Below are 15,501 nucleotides of genomic sequence, written 5' to 3'. Positions count from 1 at the left end.
GCATGTGAGCATCTAGACCATAGAGCAACTGAAGAAGGTGGCCTGGTATGATGAATCACATTATGTTTTACATCATATTGATGCCCCACCTTACACAAACTACAGGAATTAAAGGATCTGCTAACACAGAGGTCTCGTGGAGTCCACACCATGACAGGTCAGAGCTGTTTTAATGTCACAAGGTAGACCTACACAATATTAGGCAGATGTTTTTAATGTTATGGCAAATGCGGTTGGAGTGAGTAACCGTCTCAATAAACGACTTTATACTAAAACTTTGCATTTCCTCACATCATTATTTGTAAATGAAAGGGAGCACTTTCCTGTCTCACTGCTGCCCCCTTGCGTGCGCATAGTTTAAGACACTTACTTACACGTTTATGAGTGTAAATAACATGTGCACAATGCTCCCATTCTTAAGCATAAGTATAATACTATTTATCCTTAATCATCATAATTTTTTTACACATAAATCCAATGTTATTTTGGCCAAGTTTAGCAATACGATATTTTGCTGCTTCCTGATTGGTTGGCATCTTATTTGTTGTAAAACGTCGCCTTAGAAAAGTAAACAAGGTAAAGAAAAACATTGTTGATAATGTAGACTGACAGGTGGACTTTTTATTCATGAAGCTTCTCTTTTAGATTTTCTGGTGCGAAATTTTCCCGTAGTGTATTTGTGAAGAGGCAAAGGAGAGGCAAAGGCAGGTAAATTAGGTAACGAGCTGGATAACAACATGCACATGTGACTTGACTCCTCACTCCTGTATAAGTGTGCAATCATGGTATAAATAAGTCGCTTTTGCAGTCTAGCTAGTGCATTTATGGCCTAAAGTGAACAAGTTTCGGCTTCTACCATTTCATTTGGGCCAGTGATCAAAAGAAACTTAAAATTTAACAAGTGGAAATGTAATAATAATAATAATATTAATAATAATATTAATAATATTATTAATAATAAATAATTATTATAACTAATTATAACTAATAACTAATAATTATATATTATTATTATAATAATTATAACTAATAATGTCCTATTTAGCTAGTTGAGGAGCTTATTTACTTTAACAATTTGGCTTTGTCCTACTTGCTTCCCCTTTCATCAAAGTGCATTATGGGAATTCTGTACCTTCGGAGTTGGTGCATAATTTGCATTTTATATACAATGCAATAAAGAGTAAATAGGATGCTCTCAGTGTTAAACATACCGATTCTCATCCTGATTGTTTTTCAGGTTTTAAGGCCATTTTGAGACGCTGGAGTGATCAATAGCACTATGAAGGGCTGAGTGCTGTTTGAGGAGCTGGTGAAGGTGAAAGCAGACAGCACTGTGTGAAAGAGTTCCTGGAGTCACTAGAAATTAAACGGCTTGAGGTATTCAGCCAGCAGGATAAAAAACAGCTAAGACAAACTACATCCTAATAGACAGCGGCAAAATGTCCGGCTCACTTCTGGAGCTCACCTGTCCACTTAAAATGGGAACAAATCAGTGTCTGATTTTTTATTATTATTATTATTTTATTTCATGTATTATCCAATGGTTTGTGAATACACAGCCTTTCAGACAATTTGTCTTTTGATGTTGGGTGATGAAGAAAATATCCATAGTCTCTCTGTAATATTAAAGCTATGGTGTGAAGGGGTATTTTGTTAAAAATTGACAAAATAATATTTGGTTGCTGATGTGACCTTCCCTGGCATTCCTGCATTAGTAATTCACAGGCAGTGCTGTCAGAAAGGGCAGGTGAGAACTAGCGGAAATTTGTATGTATAGGTCATACGCCATTACAGTTTCAGACACAAAAGAACTTTGACTATTTGGTGATTGGCAGGAGCCACAATCTCACTCTCTCTCTCTCTCTCTCTCTCTCTCTCTCTCTCTCTCTCTCTCTCTCTCTCTCTCTCTCTCAGAACATGCAGAACATTATTTGGTGGGAAGATATTGAATGATAGAGGATAAATCTTCATTGTGGATTTACTGTCTGTATACAGTAGCAAAGCACTCGGGCTCTAAAGTCCGATAGTAGACTATAGTAGTTGTAATTTTAGTTGTTTATTCTCTGTATTTTCAGACTGATTTTTATCGTCCTTCTTTTTCCATGTTTGTTTTTATTATCATGTCATCATTTACTTCTTCTGTCTCTTCTTACTGTTTGCTGTGTTGTCTAAGGCTCAGACAAAGCTTCTTCTTTTTCAGTTCCTTCTTATGAAGTGTATGGACCAAATCCACTAATACAGTATTTGTTATTGTTTTATATTTCGAATGCTGTAACCATGAGCATGACATGTCAGACAAGATGTAATCACGTGCATATCATTCATAAAGGAAAGGCTTGTTGAAATTTACACTCGTGTTGTTTCACCTTATATTGCGATGGCAGAATTTTGGATATGTTCAATACTTCTGGGGAAAAATGTTCCTTGTTAGCATATATGAAAAGTTATAAAACATAACCAAAAGCTTTCCAGATGTTCAGAGGAAGAAAGGAAATTGTTCGGAGCATTAGGCAAAAATATCTCCAAAAGCTCTTCAGTTTTATTCATTATCCAAATGTAAAGAAATGTAAATCTTAGGATTCTGCTGCTAGCATTGCAGCGCACTCAGAGTAGGTGTAAAAAATTGTAACACAATCTTTGCACATACTGATAAAAAATTTTTTTAGAATTTTTGAATTGAATGAAAAAGGAACTGAAATTCTAAACTATATATTATATATCTGTATGAAATTCTAATATACAAATAACCAAATGATACAACTAGAACAGAAAAACAAGAGTGAATGTTAACAAGCCTTCAATGGAGGATTAAGGCAATAGTTGCCTAGTAGAAGGTGTGGAAACTATACTGTGACTATACAGTATAATTATATTTACATCTTTGTACTTGTTTTGTACTAGTGACTCGCATGTTCGTTAACAGAGAAACTCGTCCTCCTTTTAAAAGGTGCCTTTTGTTCTATTTTATTTGACAACATATATAAACTATATAAGCATATATAAACTTGTGTCAGTTATACAATGTGATGCACGTTAGTAAACTGACAGACACTCAGGAGCTCTCAAAGGATAATGATTTTGAGATGGATTTTCACATTTTTTGGGATTTTCTGAATTAAAAAAATAGTTCATATCCAATTTGATAAATGGGGTTCAGTATATATACATACATATGCACATTATATAAATTTTGTTGAAAAATGATATATATCCCTTTATTTATTTACCTTAGACATTATTTACAGAGATGTCAATCAAAAAATCCATTCACTTACAAAAATAAAAAGTGCATGTATTCCAAAAACATGTTTTTCTTGCTAATAAACAGTATGATATCTCAGAAGACATGTAATTCCACACCAGTGAAGCTGATCTGGTGTTCAGAATAAAATGTCAAGGCAAAACAAACTAGAATGTTTAATCTCATTTCATAAATCACAGAAGCAACGGTAAATACACAACAGACCTCTGGCCTGTAACATTTCTTATAATAAGGCAAAATTATCCCAGCGTTAAAAGTAGCTATAGATAACACGAACGTATTTACAATAGACAGCAGACAGATTTTATTGTGTTATTATGATGTACTGTAGGTGTTAAAATGCATCTAACCTCGTGTAAGTTCCGACACTTGGTCCACTAGAATTATGAAACTTTATCCAAGCTATAAACAGCATTGTCTCATCTAACAATTTTTCCACTCTTCATCAAGGCTGAAAATTAAATTGTTGTTGTGTTAGTAATTCTTCTTCATATCTACACTTAGACCTTAGTATGTTTCAGTCAAAGAAATATATCGGCAAGAAGGACAGGCAAAAAACGTGCAGCTGTAATCGCAGACACTTGTGGTTCTGAATACTTCTGAAAACTATGCACATTCTTTTTTCACTATTTTGTATAACAACACTTTTATACAAATGTAGAATCATTAAGTAAAGTAAGACACACATGGGTTCTACGTTAAAGGAAGTTTAAGACTCTGAACTGTAAAGAGACTTGAAAGTCCGATAGAGGATGAATTCTTATGCAAGATACTGTTTCTTAGGGTGTACGGTGTAAAATCTCTTTAATCTATGGTGTAAAATCTAAAATAGAGAGGATTATTTCATTTATCCTGCTTACTGGCATACAGCTATCTATTTGGCATTAAGATATAACAAGTTGAGCAGCTGCTGTTGTTTATCTTGTTTTCTGCACACAAGCCGAAATCCTTGCTCAGCACCAAATATGAGCCAAGTCTCTTTGACTATTGAACACTACTCTAAGGATAACTCTAACAGTAGACCACAGCATGTATTGCTGGTGAGTACCGGTGTGTAGATCTGCCCTACAGTTGTGTGTTGTGCTGTGTGTTTGAGTTGGTTTGAGAAGATAGAGGCCTTATCCTCTGCAGGAGTTTCCCAGGATTAAAAGCGTGTAGCGAATCCCGTAATGATTGCCATGCTGTGTGCTGAGGCTGGGGTGTGTGTGACACTGGAAGAGAGGAATGAGAGGTCTGAGGGCGTTGTGTGTGGTCAGAGTTTCTCCTCCTGTTTTTTCGATCCCTTCTGGATTGCCTGTGTGCTTGTGGTGGCTCTGTCTGGAAATGCACTACATTCTGGGTTCTGTTGGCAAAAAGGTTGCACTCGATCAACAACTAATACATGGTAGATGTGTGGTGGATGTGTTTGTTAAAGCTAATAACCACGGAGTACTGTTTCTGTTTGGACTTGTTTACAGTAAATGACAAATCATTAGATAAAAATATATTTAGCTTAAATACGAATACTGGGAACAGTCACTGGGCATTATAAACATGAATATACACATATTTATTCAAATCTCCAGTTGGGACAATTTAGCATAGTTATTCCACATACTGTATAGTCAAGTATTTCGAGGGTTGGGATGAAACCAAATAATCTGGAGGAAAGATCAGATGGAAAGGGAGAACATCTCACAGATAAAGTAAAGCTTTCTCTTTATCTTCAGTTGAATGGTGAATGATGCCCCAGTGCCACACCAGTGGCTCAGAGTCAATCAGAATTAAACTAAATAAACTAAAGAATTAAACTAAATAAATCCTAAATATTTAAAGAGAATAATATCCACACTAAGGCAAATCAGCAGGGGCTGATCTGTAATTGAATTGTGTCCAAGTAGACACTCACAGACCTACATATTTCAAACCTGACCTATAGATATGCTCTTAATGGCCTTACTGTCAGTGGTGCCTCTTATGCCTCGCAGAGGAAGTGCCCTGAAAATCTTCTAGACTCTCAGCCCTGTCTGTCGTACTCAAGACCCAATTCTATATATTTTGCTCTCCTTCGCTACTATGGGACATTTTCTTCCTGACACCTGAAGGATGTCTGTCCAAAGCATGATCACTTCAATGTTTTTGAAAAATTGTTTCTGTCCACATTTAGTTTCCAGCATACCAGCTGCTGATACGATGGTCATGATCATGTAAGTTTAATTTGCTGAAGAGTTAGTAATCATTTGTGATTTTCTTATGCATTTTTGTTTATAGAACTTGCATGGTTTAAAATGGTGTATGTGTATGTGTGTGTGTGCATGCTCTCATGAGACTCTTACTTTGGTCTCTCCTTGTTCCCACCAAGCCAGTGAAGTAGACACTGATGCACAAGTATATATTGCTCCTAAAAACCACACATATACAAATGCACACGCTATTTACTTTTCCGCATAGTATTTCTATGCACTTGATGCAACATGTTGAAAGGTTGAATCACAAGTGTGAATATGTGATATTTGGTCAAATAAACGTATGGGTAAGCTCTCTCACCACATTTTGCACCATCAACACTCTGTGTCTGCGCAGGTCTCGGACAGCGAGATATACATCAGGAGGAATCCCCCTTGCACAGAGCTGCATCAACCACAGTATTGCTACAAATGTTCCAGAGCGACCTATGCCTGCACTGAATGCACACACAAACACACGTTTCTTTTTAGTTTCAGGAAGGTTCAACAAAAATATCGACATTATTACTAAAAAAAATCAGAATAATATTAGATGAAATGAGTTGTATTGCTAGATGATACTAGACATTTCATATGACACATTGAGAATATGTGTGTGTGTGTTTTGTATCTTTAAACCTGCAGTGAACGACCGTGGGGCCTAAGAGAGGACTATCATCCAGCTGTTTCCGTACATGCTCGGCGAATTTGACGAGCGATGTGTGGTCATTTGGAACACCCTGATCAGGCCAATTCGGGTAATAATAATGTGTTATGTGTCTATTTGTATGGCTACTATGCTGAAAAACACACAAGAACCATGATAATTAACGGAGACACAAGAAAATGCATTTTATATTTAAGATTATCTTCAGGTTATTTATGGGTCACCTGTTGTAGGTGAATGGTTGTGATGTAGCAGTCTGGACCATGGTGACGGGAGACGGTGGTGACTTGCAGAGCACCATAACAACCAGTGCCTCTTTCAGGAGGCCAGTACTGATTACATAGCACCTACAGTAGACAGCCATGCACACATTCCAATTATAATTTCAAAACATGTTTATAATCAGATACATTTAGATTTATTAACCATTGTGCTATTTTAATTTTGTTTAGAGCAATTCCAGGAAAATGTCAACCTTAATACCGAAAGATCACTTTTAAATAGTCAATTAAGTTTCCATTAATTCTTATATTTTTATTAATTTCTGTTCAGTTGCTTTTTGCAGCAATCAACAACACAACTGTTTTCTGTAGTCTGTGGAACATAATATTAGGAAGATTCTGAAAGTCAATATGAGATGATATTTCATATCCATAATATATGTGTCCATAAATACACTTATAAGATAAAGATGCGTTCGCTTTTGAGAAAGGTTTCTGATTAGAATTTTCCTTACCACCATTACGCATACATTTTTTTATTTAAATCTACATCTGGATTTCTGTGATGCTGCTTTATGAAAATTTCCATTGTTAAAAGTACTGTATGAATAAAATGTCAGTGAATTGAGTAGTTATTTATGCAGTGCTTTGATAGGCAATTATGTCTGTACTTTTAAATCATCTATTCTACTGAGACACTTCCGCTGGTATTGAATAAAGGACTAGACATTAAGATTTATGATCATGTATAAACTAGTGCATGGATATAGTGAGAGAGGACTCGAGTATTTCTCGAGGACTCGCTAGTATTTGCTTACAATAGGGGTACAAGTGCTACTATCTGTGCTTATAACATAAATTCCCATTGTGACTGGTCTGTTTACACACCTTGCCTCTCTCATTTAAGGCTGTCACCATGACGATGACCTGCACATTTTGCTCCCAGACCATCCGCCAGAAATCAGCTATGGTTGATTGCAAAGGAGCCTGGGTGCAGATGAAGTCATGTTCTGTATAGCCACCCTACAGACAAAAAGGAAAAACATCTTAGGTTTTAAGTCTGGCAAATCTAGTTTCTCTGATTAATTACTCGTTAAATGCGGAATGAATTTGACTTCTGAATCATTAATTCTATATTAATTGACCTTTGATCTGGTGCTCTGGTCATACACTAACATCATCTATGTTAGTGTAGGGCAATTCACTTCAATAGCAACACCTATACATCTGCCAATTAATGAAATGTTCCGTTCAGCTAATCATGTGACAGCAGCTTAAAATTATTCATGCATAGGTCAAGAACTTTAGTTCATACTGTTTATGATCTTAGTGACTTTGACCATGGCTTGGCTACTGATGATCTCTTGGGATTATCAGCAACAACAGGATCTTCGGGAACAGAAGTTTACATAAAATGGTGCACCCCCCCAAATATCCAGCTATATTGACAGTTTTGCTAGCAACAACGGCAGACATTGTTTTTTCCAGTGTTCAACTGTCTGTTCCCGAAGAACTGTGTCCACTGCAGCCTCAAACCCCTGTTCTTGTTGGGAGGAGTGGAACATGATGTGGTCTTCTGCTGTTGTAGCCCATCCACCTCAGGGTATGACATGTTGTGGTTTCTGAGATGGTTTTATGCTCAACACAGTTGTAAATCATGGTTATTTAATTCACTGTAACCTTCCTGTAAGCACTTTAAGTATTTGGGGTCAACCATCCAGTGTGATGCGGAGTGTGGAAAAGAGGTGAAGAGGCGAGTGTAGGCAGGTTGGAGTGGATGGAGAAAAGTGTCAGGAGTGTTGTATGACAGAAGAGTGTCAGCAAGAATCAAAGAAAATGTGTACAAGACATAGTGAGAGCAGTTCTGCTGTATGGGTTGGAGACTGTATCAGTGAGGTAAAGACATGAGGAAGAGATGGAGGTAATTGGAGAGGAAGATGGTTATATTTGTAGAAGGATTTTGGAGATGGAGCTACCAGGTAAGAGCTCAAGAGGAGGGCCAATTACATATCGTTCCTCATCCTGAGGTTTATTTAAACAGTAACTAAAGTGAGTTTTTGTGCTCCTGCTACAGAATTGGCTGAATAAATATTTGCATGAATAAGCCTGGGGTACATACATTCCTAATAAAGCAGATGGAGAGTGTACATCAAATATGCAGCATCTGTGTTTTGTGTGTTTGGCTTTACTTTCATGCTGTGCCACTGTACTCCTAATGATCTGTGTTGTTTAGTTAACCATATGGTAATATAGTCTGATACAGCCAATTAAGGTCTACAGAAACCGGTTGTATTGAACCCCACAGGGTAGTACGGCCATAGTGGAAGAGTGTACTGGGAAACTTGTGAATGTGCCAAATGTTCTTCTGTTTATTCAAGTACAGTATAAGATTAAGTGTGTTTAATCTTTTAACTCTATCACATTTCCTGAAACGTCATATTCTTTCTTTAGTCCTTCTGTGGATTCGCTAGTGCCGTATTTCCATAGATGATTAGATTCGCTCAATCACTCACTCACTCATTTTCTACCGCTTATCCGAACTACCTCGGGTCACGGGGAGCCTGTGCCTATCTCAGGCGTCATTGGGCATCAAGGCAGGATACACCCTGGACGGAGTGCCAACCCATCGCAGGGCACACACTCACACTCTCATTCACTCATGCAATCACACACTACGGACAATTTTTCAGAGATGCCAATCAACCTACCATGCATGTCTTTGGACCGGGGGAGGAAACCGGAGTACCCGGAGGAAACCCCCGAGGCACGGGGAGAACATGCAAACTCAACACACACAAGGCGGAGGCGGGAATCGAACCCGCGAAGCCACCGTGCCCCCCTGATTAGATTCATACTAATGTTATTTTAGGAAGACTAGTTAGTCAGATGCATCTATAATTATTTGAGCTTATAGCATGTCTGTAGGAATGTAGCTAAACATTTATCAAAAGGCAAGACATTTAGAATTGCTTTTGTTGCTATGTTTTGTTAAATACATCCATCCAACTTCTCTACCTCGACCCTATACCAGGTTATTAGGGGCACAAGGGCAGAAAAACATCCTGGAGAAGGTGGCAACCCATCACTGGGCATAATTGCACACACACTCCCATACTACAGACAATTTAGAGATCAGTATACAACACATGACTTTGTGGGGAAAAACCTGAGTACCCGGAAAAAAACATAAAAGCACAGTGGGTACAATGTAAACTCCATGCAAGGGTGGAGGCAGGAAACAAACTAAACTCCTGAAGATGCGAGGTAACCATTCGCCTACCATGCTCCCCTTCTGTCACACGAATAGACACCATTTAACTCTTTCTGATTACTACACTTGATTACTGTATGACTGACATCTTGTATTTTTATTACTATTAACTAGGAACTGATAGACTGTTCCTTTCTAAAAAAGGGAACTGACAGAATGATTAATAATGTAGATCACGCCATTGCTTCACTCACAGGCACATAGTTGGCATTGATGTAGTCCGAGTGTGGTTGTGACTCTAATAGAGCCAGCCTAACTCTGGAGTGATCATCTGAAAAACAAAAAGTCAATGTGTTAGGAAATGTACAGGCTAAGCTCCAAGCCAGTACCAGGAGCTTGTAGACCTAAGTTAGTACTTTCAGGTTTCTAAAATATTTTTCTTTATTCTTGACCACAAACACATCTTTAAACTATGCTAACCAGCTGTGGAATTAGAAAGGAATGTGACAGTGCTGTCTGTAATGGCCTGATCAGTCACATGATCTAACCGCTCTAGAAGAAGAAGGAATGAAACAGTTTGTGAAAGAGTGCTGTCCAACCAGCTCCACAAGCCTTTGGGAAGTCCATAGTGAACCAGAGCAGAGCTACGATGTAATTATATTTGTCAACACAGGTGTACCGTATGGTTTAAATGCTTTCTATTTATTGTCACTAATATTTACATCTTTTACCATGTCTCCTCACAATAAGCTTGGGTCATAACAGATGATTGGGTACATAGTTTGAGAACGTGATAATTATCTGTGTATTTTAATGAAAATCCTTGATCAAGCCTCCACCCATAGGCTTTGTATATTTACAGTATTTATGACATGCTTCATGAGTCTGGCGCTAAATTGGCATTCTTGTTATTCCTGTGAGACATTTGCAGTTGTCCGATGCTCTGACATCACAAGGTATCAACAAATTGCAGAAATCTCAAACATTAATAAAAACGACCAGGTTTCACTCTTATTGACGATTATAGTGATCGGTTAATACATGCTAATTAAATACAATTATTTTACAAGTCATTCAGGATTGATTTTGATGTAAAAACTATATAAAGGTACAAGTTAAGATTTAGAAGTACTCACAGGGTAAAATGAAAGGATATCTGTTTTTATCTTTATTGTAATCCAGCTCGCCAGCTCTGCTTGAGAATTCCTTTTGAGAGTCACTTATCTCCTAGGAATCACATATAATTGTGTGAAAGGAAATTGCAATACTATAAGAAGTACAGATCTGAAACAAAAAGTGTAAGGGCTCGGGATATATACATACATACATACATACATACATACATACATACATATAAACTTTGGGATTCACCTTAAATTCCCTTTGATATCCTTCATTGCCGTTAGCTGCAAGAGACTGACAATGTGTATGGAACTTCTGCAGAAGGTGTACTCTTGGATATGTTCTTATCCTGCAACATATATGCAGAAAAATGAAACCTCTAAACATCTATCTAAACATATATCAAATTGTCTCAGATAGGCTCATCGGCATTGGCCTATCTGAAAACATTTGGGTAGGTACTCCATTGATCATGGACAGCACTATACTCACACTTTCTTACCTCATCTTTGACTTTAACTTTTTCTTGAGTCCAACCAGTTTGCATGCAAAGAGTTAAAGTGTCACTTCCCAGAATCCCATTGGATGAAGACAAAATGCTACAATGTGGTCTTATGGTCTTGGTTCAGAGGCCAATCTCTCCCTGAAATCATGAGGCTCAGCCACTACAGGCCAAATGCAGTGTGTTAGAAATTATAAGCTTATTCATTGTGTCTTTTGTAAGCAGTTTCCATGTAACTTGAGATCTTTAAAAAAAATGTGCTTTTAAATGCCCTGAATAAGGGGCTGTATACACTCACCAAGCACTTTATTAGGAGCACCTGTACAGCTACACATTCATGCAGCTATCTGATCAATCGATAATCTGGCAGAAATGCAATGCATCAAATCATGCTGTTATAAGTCAAGAGCTTCAGTTAACATTCATGTCAAACATTAGAATGAAGAAAAAAAAGTGATCTCTGTGACTTTAACTGTGGAATAAATGTTGGTGCTAAAACCGAAGACTTGGAATTTTCAACTCTCCAGTTTGGCTGAGTTTGTGCCCATGATTGATTTTATATTACTGTTCTTTACTGACAGGAGTGGAACCCAGTGTGGAACCCAATGTGGCTGTTTTAGCCCCTCTACTGTACCTCAAGGTCAAAGTTTTTTGCAATGCTGAGGACCTTTTCTGCTTAACATGGTTGTAGTAATCAACAAGATGTTTCTACCCACAAAACTGTCTCTCACCCATTGTTTTTTGTTTTTCACACTGATTCACACACATCAGATCCAGTGACTGGAAAGGTGACCCAAGAACCAATATTCATGCTGGACGTAGCCATTAGAAGATGCTAAATTGTGTCCATAAAGGGATGCACATGATTAGCAACAATACTCAAATAAACTGTAGCAATCAACAATGATCAGTCCCAAAGTGTGTCAAAAACCTTTTCCCACACTATTACACCACCTCCACTATACTGAACTATTGACACAAGGCAGGTGGGTCTATGAATTCATGCGGTTGGTGCTAAATTCTGACCCTACCATCTGTGTGCCTTAGCAGAAATCACAATTCATTAGATCAAACTTTATGAACTTAATCTTTCTGGCTGACAGAAGTGGAACCTGATGTGGTCTCCTGCTATTGTTGAAATTTTTCTGTCTTTGTTGTCCATCTGCCGTTAAGGTTAGATGTGCTGTGCATAATGAGGTGCTTTTCGGATAAACACAATAATACAGAATGCTTTTCTGTAAACTTTCAGGCAGCTTAAACAAGTCTGGCAATTCTCAATTAATCTTTTTAAACAACAAGGTGTTTCAACTGTGCCATACTGAATAAAAACTAGAGACTGATGTGCATGAAAATCCCAGCAGATCAGCAGTTATACTTAAGCTATAGAACCAGTTTGAGTTAGAACCAGCCCATCTGGCACCAACAATTATGCCACTGTCAAAATCACTGAGATCACATTTTTTCCTAATTCTGTTGGTTGAAGTAGAAGAAGCAATTTTTATTTATTTTGTCATATATACATTACAGCACAGTGAAATTCTTTCTTCGCATATCTGAACTTTGGAGGTTGGAGTGAGAGTGCAGGGTCAACCATGAGACAGGACCTCTGGAGCAGAGAGGGTTACAGTAGTAGCCTTGTTCAAGGGCCCAACAGTGGCAACTTGGAAGTGCTGGTGTTTGGACCAAAATCATCCAGTCAACAACCCAGAGCCTTAACCACCTGAGCCACCACTGCCCTTTGATATAAACATTACCAGAAACTGCTGGCCTGTATCTACATGATTTTATGCATTGCACTGCAGCGATTTGGCTGATCAGACAATTACAGGACTCAGTAAGTGTACAGGTGTTCCTAATAAGTGTTCCTCAAAGATATTACGTTAATATATACGATAAGTTGGTATATTACGTTCCAAGCAATATTTTGTAAACTGTAGTATTAGAATATCCATTCACTGGATCTAAGGGGCCCAAAGCTGTTCTAGCATGACTATGCCCCAATGCACAAAGCAAGGTTCATGAATACATGGCTGGCCAAGGTTGATGTGATAGATGTGATGGAACTGCCCACTAAGCCTTCTCACCCTACATAAGTGCCTTACCTCACTTTTATAGCTGAATGGGAAAATTCCCACAGCTACCCTGGAAGATCTACTGAAAAGCCTTCCAAGAAGAGTGGAGATTATTATAAACGGCAAAGGGGGAAGTAAATAATCCCATTAGGAGTGTAAAGGTCGGGTTTCCACATACAATTGTCCTCGTTGCATACATCATCAAGCAAGTTTTCTGCTCAGGAAAAAGTTATTTAGTCTGTTTTTGTTGTAGTTGAGCTGGAAATTATGTTGAGCTCTGGCAAGCCTGTCACCCGTCAATATTTGCACAATTACATTCATTTGATCTTGAGGGTATGAATTGAGGCAGGATGTAACCCAGACCCAGAACTAAACAAACAGTGCTTGGATGGTTGGATCAGAGCTATCACCATAATGATAGTGATATAAGATGGACAGTCAGATAGTCTGGGGATGAGGCAACTTTATTTGATACTAATAAAGGCCAATATTGCAACGTTGATTAACAAACAACAGATTGTGTAACTTTCTACATATATATCTACAAATACACATACACACATCAGGAACTTCCACTGACAAAATGATTACTATAATTAATTGTGGCAGTACCTACACCTAATCTTAAAAACCTTAACCTTATTTTGGTGGAATCCAAAGCAAAATATATCCCGACATTGTTAGGATATTTGTTTTTTTTTGGCCCACACAATGTACAGAATAAATACGGACACAGCCAGAACAACGAAAGCAACAGAAAATAAAGCGAAAGAACTTATAGCTCTCAGTGTTAATTTTTCATTTTGATATTCACAAAAACTATAACCACTTCTTAAAACAATTTGCTTACCTTCTGAGAATCGTTCTTGATGAACAGTCCGATTGATTTTATTCAATTTATTTTGTGTTCGCACATGAAGCATGTGTAAGGAACGAGTTGGAGTACATCTGAGTAAGAGTTCCACATACTGGTTTATCCTGTTTGAGAATCTCTCTCCCTCCCTTCCTCTCTCTCTTTCTCTCTCTCACACACCCATAATCTTTCTCTCTCTCTCACACACACACACACCCATAATCTCTCTCTCTCTCTCGCTCTCTCTTTCACACACATCCACACACACACACACACACACACACACACACACACACACACACACACACACACACACACACACACACACACACACACAATCTCTCTCTCTCTCTTTATCTCTCTCTCTTTCTTTCTCTTTCAGACAAACACACACACACACACACACACACACACACATAATCTCTCTCTCTCTCTCTCTTTCACACACACACACACATACACACACACACATGTATTTATACTTATTGTGTGAGCATGTGGGTGTGTGTAGGAATAAGTGTGTCTGTGTGTGTGTGAGTGTGTGTGTGTGTGAGTGTGTGTGTACGTTTGTGAGTGTGTGTGTGTGAATGTGTGTGTGTGTGTGTGTGTGTGTGTGTGAGTGTAGTGTGTCAGAGAAGCATGGCTACGACAGATCCGAACACAAAACTTTATGAAGGTTTGACTCGCCAGCCCGGTGTGAGTGTGGTGTGTGTGGCGTGTGTAGAGGAGTGTGTGATAGCAGTCGTACTGTCATACTGTCTAATGTCCCTCCTTTTATATCAGATGAAGCTCTTGGTAAGTTGGAGTTGACTCGGTACAGGTGAATAGTCTCCCCCATTAGGAAAATCAGTGGTTTTTATGATTTTTAAGGAAGGTGTAAACGAACTAAATGCTGTTTTTTAAATTCATTGTTGAAGGTTTTGACTATAATACCTTCGTTTCATTTGATGCTGACATTAGATGTTTTTAATGTGGAAAAATAGGGCATCTTGTTCGGGCCTATCCTGAGAGACAGAGTGATCCTAGAGTTTCTGAGCAACCGGGGAAAGATGCGGCTGAGCCTGCTGGGGCCATTCCCCCTGAGGCTACAGTTCGGCCAGCCACTGAAAGTCCTAGAGCTGCTGCTGCACCAGAGATAAAGGAAAGTGAGCCCCAAGCCCAGCCTGCAGCCCAGAAGCCCACTGAAGCTACACCAGCCCCGGACAAACCATGCTTGTCTGAACCGGCCTCAGTGAAGCCTCGTTCAGCTGAACTGATCCTGGAGAGGATCAGTGAGGCTGAAACAAATCGAGAAAAAGCTGGCTCGGCTGAACCAGACCAGGAGAGGACCTGCTTCGGAAAAAAAAAGCTTGGTGAAATCTGGCGCAGCGCTGGGGCTGCCTGTGCT

General features: G+C 38.5%; 1 protein-coding gene across 1 annotated transcript; it reads right to left on the bottom strand.

Annotated features, from left to right (window-relative positions):
- Positions 1-3,400: 3,400 nt before the first annotated feature.
- On the bottom strand, positions 3,401-14,253 carry LOC132854184 (receptor-type tyrosine-protein phosphatase beta-like). Its single transcript, XM_060882431.1, has 11 exons — positions 14,112-14,253; positions 11,190-11,352; positions 10,937-11,036; positions 10,702-10,792; positions 9,820-9,896; positions 7,243-7,377; positions 6,358-6,480; positions 6,106-6,266; positions 5,789-5,924; positions 5,578-5,642; positions 3,401-4,604 (listed from the first exon to the last, which is right to left on the bottom strand). The coding sequence occupies exons 2-11, from the start codon at positions 11,192-11,194 to the stop codon at positions 4,328-4,330; spliced, it is 1,170 nt and encodes a 389-aa protein (XP_060738414.1). The 5' UTR covers positions 11,195-11,352; positions 14,112-14,253; the 3' UTR covers positions 3,401-4,327.
- Between the last annotated feature and the right edge of the window lie 1,248 nt (positions 14,254-15,501).

The sequence above is a fragment of the Tachysurus vachellii genome, chromosome 11 (assembly GCF_030014155.1).
Source record: "Tachysurus vachellii isolate PV-2020 chromosome 11, HZAU_Pvac_v1, whole genome shotgun sequence".
Classification (NCBI taxonomy): Eukaryota; Metazoa; Chordata; class Actinopteri; order Siluriformes; family Bagridae; genus Tachysurus; species Tachysurus vachellii.
This window is presented reverse-complemented; position numbering and strand designations above follow the sequence as displayed.

Excerpts from the sequence above, each read along its gene's own strand:
- LOC132854184 (XM_060882431.1), bottom strand. Across the intron at positions 10,793-10,936 it reads GATATCAAAGGGAATTTAAG|GAGATAAGTGACTCTCAAAA; the intron begins GTGAATCCCAAA and ends TGTGATTCCTAG. Across the intron at positions 9,897-10,701 it reads ATATCCTTTCATTTTACCCT|ATGATCACTCCAGAGTTAGG; the intron begins GTGAGTACTTCT and ends TTTGTTTTTCAG.